This window comes from Mus caroli, unplaced genomic scaffold, assembly GCF_978045245.1.
Source record: "Mus caroli unplaced genomic scaffold, Mus_caroli_1 scaffold_10, whole genome shotgun sequence".
Taxonomy (NCBI): Eukaryota; Metazoa; Chordata; class Mammalia; order Rodentia; family Muridae; genus Mus; species Mus caroli.
Genome location: NW_028227265.1, coordinates 64762292 through 64771365, shown reverse-complemented (window position 1 = coordinate 64771365; position 9074 = coordinate 64762292). Strand labels below are relative to the sequence as shown.

At 46.9% G+C, this 9074-nt stretch overlaps 1 protein-coding gene across 1 annotated transcript; it reads right to left on the bottom strand.

Moving 5' to 3' along the window:
* Nucleotides 1-5178: 5178 nt before the first annotated feature.
* Nucleotides 5179-6579, bottom strand: Trim60 (tripartite motif containing 60). The gene has a single exon (XM_085844296.1). The coding sequence runs from the start codon at nt 6577-6579 to the stop codon at nt 5179-5181; it is 1401 nt and encodes a 466-aa protein (XP_085700422.1).
* Between the last annotated feature and the right edge of the window lie 2495 nt (nt 6580-9074).

Sequence of the window (9074 nt, the reverse complement as noted above, 5' to 3'; positions counted from 1 at the left end):
AGGAAGAACAAAACCTCACAAGACAGAAACCCCACTCCTACCCACACCAGATGAGAACAGTACCTTCCAAGATGGTGAGGCTGCACCATAACTGGAGTATGAATGATCATCTTCCAAGAGCCATATTTGATCCCCTCAAGAGTGAAGATGGTGGGGGTTATGACCTTACAAAGCAAGACTGAGATTAACCAAGCAGACACACCTCAATGAGGGCCAATTAATTATGCACTCCTGTGCCCAACCCTGGTCCTTGTTCTACTGAACATCATCTCAGGGCTCCCTGAATAATGAGCCAACATTCTACCAACTCATTTACATGCCCAGGCTATGTAATTAAATTAATAGCAGAGGGATGACCTCGAAGTCTGGAGTTTAAAGCCTTGAGCTACCACACCTGGGGTCAATCTCCAGCCCTGTTCTTCACCGGTCCTGGTTGCTTTCACTTGTGTATGGTGGAAAGAGGTGGCTAGAGAGGAGCTTAGCCTGCTGGGCCCATCTAGGATGGGTTTTTCTTCTGAAAACCTCAGTAACAGCCGCTGAACATTTCTCTCTTGCTGCGTTGTTTTCCAGTAGCCAGACTGGGTGCTATGGGCATCTTGTTTGCACTGTGCCTGATATCTCCAGGCTCACAGTTCCACAAAGTAAATCAAGATGCCATTCCGACTCTGTACCTGGTCCTCTAATCCCTATCCTCTCCCCCCTTCTCATCCTCCACCCAGTCTAAACCCCAACCCTCCTCACCCCCCACCGCATGCTCCTCCCCCTCCTGCTCCTCCTCACCACTCACTCCTCCCACACACATACCTACTCCTCCCCCAACCTTCTCCTTCCTGAGGCAGCATTGACCTCTTTGCTCCAGCTGAGGCACCTGTCCTTTGCCTCATTCCTTTACTGGAAAGTTCTGTGGGCCCCTGCACAGTGTGTCCTTAAACATCACACCCGTCTACAAGGACACCTGGGTTGCCTGACTGACCCCCTCACCCCCTCCGCCTTAGAATCACTCACTACCTTGTCACTTTGGGGGAATGTATTTGGCTTCCTTTAGGCTCCACTGAGGCACAGGCAGAACACAGATCACTGACCCAGGACAGGCATTATGAAGGAGGGAGACCTCTCTTCCAAAAAGGCAGCAAGGCAGCTGGCAGAAGCAGACAGCATTGACAGTCTGCAGAGATCCTGAACATTTCCAAGGCACTTAAAGATCTGAGCACATTCCAGAGAGTAACAGAATTCTCTGTGTTAAGTGACTGTTTTAAAGTCACTAGAGTACAATAACTTATTCTGAGACAGAAGCCCCTAGAAAGCGCAGGTAGTACCAGTAGATGGGGAGATTGAGGGAGGGGTGCAGCTCGAGCATCTAGCACTGAGATTTTCTCTCTGGCTTCCCTACACCCTCCTCCGGCACTGGGCATAGGAATCATGGCGCAAGTATGGGGGGAGGTGTCAGAGGACAATTTTTCTGAAGTTGGTTCTCTCCTTTCACCTTCATATGCATCCACTTGAGATCAAACACAGGTCTTCCGGCTTGGACTGGTATGGCAAGCATCTTTCCCGGCTGAGCCATCTCACTGGTCCATTGTCTTCCTCGAAGGGCAAAGATCTTTCCGAGATATCCTTTGCAATATCACTGTGGCCCAAACTGGCCAGGAATTTAGTTTGATCACTTACCCCGGACTGACCTGTTAAAGTTAGTCCTCCTGCCTCAACCCCCAAGTACTGAGATTGAGGGTCTAAGCCACAGCACTCTGGTGCCATGTGTTCACCTGATGCTCACTGGAGTGAAAGTCGGCTGTGGGCTGCTACACGTGGAACGTTCAAGAGCAGCAAGTGTCTTTAACCACTGAGCCATCTCTACAGTCCCCATGTCTTTATACTATAGAATAGGAAAGTGCCCTAGCTGTCCCTCCTGGCCCATATCACAGTCGCAGCCTCCTGCATGTTTAGAATCACAAGCCTGAGCCACCAGGCCCAGTGTGGCCACTCTTTAATATGGCTTATAGTAGTGGCCAGGAACACTTTGTTCTCGGTGCCCCCTCACAAAGCCCTTCAGTTACTGTGTGGAAGGAAAAAAAAAAAAAACAAAAAAAAACAAAAAAAAACAACCACCACCAAAAGTAAAACAAACCTCAACACATTGGGAGGAATTCCTCTTACTCTGAATACTTAACCCCCGACTCCAGGCAGCCGACCCTCCTTAAGCAAGCTTACCACTGTGAATCCTTCCTTTGTTTCTTTGATACATACATTGTTGAAGTCTACCTCCCTAGCATAGCTGTAGCTATTTTGTTCCATGCTTGCCAGCTATTTCATATTGTTGCTGTAATATGCCTGCCAGTCATTGATACAGACAAAATAACTTGACTCAGAGCAGGGTCACATACCCTGTTATGTTCTGAATGTTATGAGATTTTGGGTTTTTTTGTTTTGTTTTCTCTGTATAGCCCCTGGTTGTCCTGGAACTCACTTTGTAGACCAGGCTGGCTACGAACTCAGAAATCCACCTGCCTCTGCCTCCCAAGTGCTGGGATTAAAAGCATGCGCCACCACGCAGAAATTCCACAACTCTAAGCTTCCCATAGATCCCATCCAATTAAATGCCATTATGAACTGTTAATGTCTAATATGGCTTGAGTCAGGGCCAACCACCGGGTAGCACTTCAGAATTAGTGTATGAGCTCATTGTGTTTTTTTGCAGTTTTAGCTTTTATAAGCTGATGCAGAAAAATGTTCAGTCAGAGAAGATGCACCTAACCCTCAAGAGACTGGAGGTCCCAGGGAGTGGGGAGGTCTGGTGGGGTGAGGGTTGGCAGTAGATGGGGACATCCTCATGGGGACAGGGAGGAGGTATGGGATGTGGAACAGTCAGAGGATGGACCAGGAGGGGGATAAAATCAGCAGTGTAAAAAAAAAAAAAAGGTTAAAAAAAAAAAAGACTTGTCTTGGTCATGGTATCTGTTCACAGCAGTAAAACTCTAAGACAATTACACTGAAATGTTTTAGAAGGTTGTGAAAGAGTTTGTGCAAACCTTTTATTTTGTGTAGCCTAACTGACCTTGAACACCCGATCTTCCTGCCTCAGGGATTGGAGGCACTGGCTTCCAGTTTCACTCTATCATTTTATGTAAAGGCCTTGGATATCCAAGGTTTGCTGTGAACCAATGGACTGCTGTTATGTGACTGGGGTGATTGGGAGGAGTCAGTAGGGTATTTAAGGCGCCGCCCGGGGTTGTTCAGGGGATTCCTGTTCCTGCATTGCAATGTGAAGTGTTCCTGAATAAACCTGCTTGAAGAAGGACAACGTGGTGTTGCATCTTTCCTGCTGGTCGGGGTGGATACGACAGTGTAGGGCACCATGTCCCACCCGTCTGCTTCTTCCAAATACTGTTCTCAGTTTCACCTATAAAGTAAATGTGGAGGGAAAACAATCTGCCACGTTTGCCACTTTTTAAAATTTTATTTTTAGTTTTTGAGACAGGGTCTCACTGTGTTTCTGGCAAGCCTGGAAAGTTCTCTGTAGACCAGGCTGGCCTTTGACACAGAGATTCACCTGCCTCTGCCTCCCTGGTACTGGGATTGAAGGTGTGTGCCACCACACCCAGCATGTTGATCCTTTTTAATAAGTTTGCTTCTCCCACCAAGGTCTTACATATATACAGAAACATGAAGGATTCATGTGAGTACAGCTAATTTACCATGGAAAGCCCTTTCTGCCATACTTCAGTCACCAACTACAGAATCAAAATATTCATCCCAACAACTACAAGTGAGCTTTGTTGTTTATTCGTTTGTTCCGTTTGGTTTGTTGAGCCTGGGTCTCTCGTAGCCTTGGCTGGCCTGGAACTGTCTGTGTGTCTGAGAAGAGTCTTAAACATTGGATCTACCTCCATGAGTGCTGGGAACACAGGCTTTTACTTTATGTATTGTATTTTATAGGATGTTGCTATAGAGCCCAGACTGCTCTGTAACCCACAATCCCTCTCTACCTCAGCTTTGGAAGCACTGGGATTAAGGCCGACACCACTGCATGGGCTAAGGGATCAGATGTTTAAGAGCTGGCCCAGTTATAAAAGAGCTTGCCTTGAAACATACGAACCAGAACTCAATCCCAAAACACACATAAAAATCCCAAGTATTATAGCATGCATCTGTCTTCTCAATGCTGGGAAGCGGGAGCCGGAATACCTGGGACTCATTAGCTAGCTGCTCTAGTTGAACTGTACAGACCAGACAAGGGCCTGTCAGCCTCACAGAAGTTATGAAATGAGTTAGTTGTCTGATGTTTTTGCTTTTTTTTTTTCAAGATAGGACCATCTGAAGTAGATGACTGGAGACCCCACTTTTCTCATTTTTAAATTGTTGGTGTGCTTATATGATGTGTGTGTGTTCATGTGCGTGAGGATGGACATGACAAGCTATAGGGTACATGCTCAGGGTAGAGGACAGCCTTGAGGATTGGTCCTCACTTTCTTCCTGTGTGAGGTAGGGTCTGTTGTTAGACATAGTGTCCTGAGGGCTGGGATGCCACCTAGCCCAACAAAATGCAACCTTGTGTTCGATTTCCCAACCCAGTACTGAGGATTGGACCCTGGACATAGGCAGTCATACCTTCTACCTGTGACTACACCCTAGCTCCTATTGACTGTTCTAACCCATCTTCTCAGTCACTAACCCTTCACACAGTGCATGAGGTCTCCTATCTTAACATACAGTGGTTACTTCAATGAATGAAATGTCCACTCACACAGGTCAAGCCGGTTCATCTTCAGTTTGTCTCCTAAATAGGGCAGCAGCAGCTCTCCCTTAAACTACTGCCAATTCAGTGCCTCTTCCCCAATATTCTGTTTTCTGATATGCATTTTTTATTGTGTATGGCATGAGGGGAAGTGTGTGTGCAGGCAGAGGCTGAGGACAACCTCAGCTGCCATCCCAGGGTCACATTGGCTAGACTGCCTTACTCTTGGTACCTAAATCTCTGGGGGTGCTAGGATGGGGCAGGCATGTGTCACACTTGTGGCAGCCATCATGTTCTTAGAGTTACTGGGAATAATAGTTAAAAACACAGTCTGGTTTTCAGTGGTTAAATTTAGAAGACTTGGGGGTCTTGTGGGTGGTGGATTTTGTAGTTTGTTTGCTTGCTTAATTACTAGTTTAAATGTGCTGGCTAAATTAGCCTAGAACTTAGTAAGACCCTGTGTCTGGGGTGGGGTGGGTTAAGATTTCAAGAGATTCAGAATCTGTTCCTGTATAGAAATAGGGCCAAAGGGTGCTGGTAAAAGAATTCCTGAAAGTGTAGAGAAGAGACCTGTCATTCATATTATAGAAGGAGAGCTCACCCAATTCATAATCCAAAAATATGCCGACCTTGCTGGGTCGCACCACTGGCAGAAACTCCGTTCTTATAGGTCCATAGGTGACGTAACTATTCTCAGCATACCGTCCAATTGCCCAGTAACCCGAGGACTGACTGCTCCAGTCCCCAGAAAAGTGGACTTCACACACACCCAGTGTCCATCTGGGCTTGTCTCCCACTTTGACTTCCCAGTACTGTCGACCAGAGTCGAATCCTTTACATCCCAGGAGAGCTGGCCAGAGGTGAAATTTCTGAGGGCTAGCATGCACACGTGACCATGCTTCTTTATAAAACACAGATTTTCTATCCTCAGAAATAACCAGCTGAGGGTGTGCTGTGTCAAGGTCAAAAGTCACATCTGCTTGAAACTGCTTGATGATTCTGCTCAAGCCAGAATACTGCGGTGGGAGACTGAGGCCATATTGCTTTGTCCTAAATGACCACGGTTTGGGGGATTTAAAGTTTTGCAACCTTTGGTAGGCTCTCAGGAGTGTGACATCTGACCTTTCATGTATGGCCTCCACTTCCTTCAACAGATCTTTTGCTGTGGAAACATGGTCTAACAGGGTCTCAAGATATCCACTCAGTTCTGAGAAACTCCGCAGCTCCTCCATGGATATGTCATTTAGATGCGCCTCATGCTCACTTTGTAGGAACAGTTTGATTTGCCCAAATTCATAACGTATCTCTATTTTTTGATATTCAGCCTCCTCCCTCAGTCCAAGAACTCTTCTGTGCTGCACAGCTAGATTTTCTTCAACTTGTTTCACTCCGAACTTTAAAGTTGCAATTGCACTCTCTAGGACTTTCCTGTGATAAGAGCTGGCTTTCTTAATGGGGCAGGTGTAATGGCCCTGGTGTTCGACAGAGAGGCTACACTGGGTACATAAGACATCCCGATCCCTCACACAGAACAAGACCAGAGGCTGATCATGCTTCGGACACACTGTGTGTTCTTCCTGTCTCTTCCTCTTGCTCTGTGTCTTCTGCAGGAGCCTAATGATTTCAGTCATGTTACGGAACTGGTAGTTCCTGCTGAAGCTTTTCGGTGGAAAGGGAGTTTGACAGACAGGACAGAAGATGTTGCCTTGTAGATCATCCCAGAGCAAACTGAGGCAGGCAAAACAGAAGTTGTGCCCACACCTACTGGTCACTGGGTCTTCCAGGAAATCTGAACAAATGTGACAGATACATTTGTCCTGCAAGATTTTTAGGGCTGTGGAGTCCATTGCTCTGAGAGGAAATGAAATGGAGAAATTCCTTGGCAGGGCCTGCCTTCCAGGAGCTCAAGGAACTGTGAGCCGTTGTGTCCTTCCAAGTCCTTGTAGGTGTCACTGGTCTAGTACTCGGATGGTATTCACTTACATCCAATCAAAATGCTTTAACTTAGCTCAGACGGTGAGCAGAATTCTCTGCTTGTCTCAGAGGTTAGGTCACGAGCTTGGTTTAGAAAGCAGACATGGTGTAATGGACCTAGGAGGGTTCCTGTGGATGAGAAAAAATTATTTTTCAGTCTATTTTCATTGTTTTAAATTATATGTGAGTGTGTGTCTACATGTAGGAAAGTGAACATTAGTGCAGGTGCCTAGGGAAGCCAGAGTGTCAGATCCCCCTGGAGCTGGAAATTCAAGTCGCCATGAGCCCAACAAAGCATGCAGAGGAGAGCCAGCAAGATGGCACAGTGGGTCAAGGAGCTCGAGGCCAACCATGGTAGCCTGAGTTCTCTCCACAGAAGCACATGATGGAAAGAAGGAGGACAAATCTCTAAGTTGTTCTCTGGCAGCCACATGTGGGCTCTGAGTTCACAAACACACAAACAAGCTAAAACACTACTTCAAAATAAGGTAAAGGTATGAGGAGAAACCAACTCCATAAAGTTATTCTCTCGACTCCAAATGCACACACCAAGCTCTGGATTTGATCCTGCGTAGAATACACTGGGTAGACACCTGTAATCCTGGCACTTGGAAGGCTGAGGCAAGGGCATGGCAAGGTAGGAGCCAGCCTGGGCTACACTGAGAGAATTTGTCTCCAAGAAAAACAAAATATAATGCAGTACATCACCAACCAACCCAAATCCTTTCACAGTTTATGGTCATTCTGGACTACATAGGGAATTTGAGGCCAGCTTGGGATACGTGACACATTCTCTAAAGATAGATAGATAGGTAGACAGACAGACAGACGGACAGGTTGACATACTAGCTGGTATAGATGAAATACTGGGCTCATTATCCTTTTGTATACTCACATATTACTGTACAGCCTTCAAAACTAATACTGAGCCAGGTAGGGGCAGTGGTGACTGACACCTTTAAGCCCAGTGCTTGGGAGGCAGAGACAGTCAGATGCCTGTGAGTTTGAGGCCAGCCTGGTCTACAGAATGAGTTCCAGGACAGCTGGGGCTGTTACAAAGAGAAGTCTTGTCTCAAAAAAAAACAAAAAACAAAAAAAAAACAAAAAAAACAAAAAGAAAAAGGAAAAAAGCAAAAACAAAAACAAATCAACCTCCAAAAAACCTTAATATTGAAATGCTTCATACAATACTGTTGTATTCCATTGGTTGGAGTTCCCAAAATACATCCCAGGAGGATTTCACATGGAGAGTAACATTGTATCCTATCTATGATGACATAAACAGATCCAACTAGAGAGTGGGCTCTAATAAGAGTGTTCTACTCCACACTACTTTCAAAGTAGCTACATGGTACTGATGAACTGAATCTCTGTGGACTTGAGTCTCTATTCAGGAAGTTGGGTGCATTAAATGAGACCAATGATCAGCAAGTTGGCTGTAAAATACAAGTGTGGGTAGGGAGTGTAGAACACACAGACTGAGTGTAAGGTAGGGGTGGGGGTGTGGAGCACACAGGCTGAGTGTAAGGTAGTGGTGGGGAGTGTGAAGCACACAGGCTGACTGTAAGGTAGGGGTGGGGAGTGTGAAGCACAGAGGCTGACTGTAAGGTAGGGGTGGGGGTGTGGAACACACAGGCTGACTGTAAGGTAGGGGTGGGGGTGTGGAACACACAGGCTGACTGTAAGGTAGGGGTGGGGGTGTGGAACACACAGGCTGACTGTAAGGTAGGGGTGGGGAGTGTGAAGCACAGAGGCTGACTGTAAGGTAGGGGTGGGGGTGTGGAGCACACAGGCTGACTGTAAGGAAGGGGTGGGGAGTGTGAAGCACAGAGGCTGACTGTAAGGTAGGGGTGGGGAGTGTGAAGCACACAGGCTGACTGTAAGGTAGGGGTGGGGAGTGTGAAGCACACAGGCTGACTGTAAGGTAGGGGTGGGGAGTGTGGCGCACACAGGCTGACTGTAAGGTAGGGGTGGGGGTGTGGAACACACAGGCTGACTGTAAGATAGAGGTGGGGAGTGTAGAGCACACAGGCTGACTGTAAGGTAGGGGTGGGGAGTGTGGCGCACACAGGCTGACTGTAAGGTAGGGGTGGGGGTGTGGAACACACAGGCTGACTGTAAGTTAGGGGTGGGGAGTATGGAGCACACAGGCTAACTGTAAGGTAGAGGTGGGGAGTGTAGAGCATACAGGCTAAAGTACAAGGTGGGGGAAGGGCATATGGAGCACACTTGTGATCTCAGCACTGGGGAAGGAAACAGAGGCAGGATCCTCGCCAAGTCCGAAGGGATCATCAGCTTCCCTTATGAGAACAGAGATATATTTTAAGTTTTAAATGATATTTATTTACTTGTTGGGGAGGGGCATGCC

Coding starts and splice junctions, on each gene's coding strand:
- Trim60 (XM_085844296.1), bottom strand. CDS start 6,579: ATGGACTCCACAGCCCTAAAAATCTTGCAGGACAAATGTATCTGTCAC.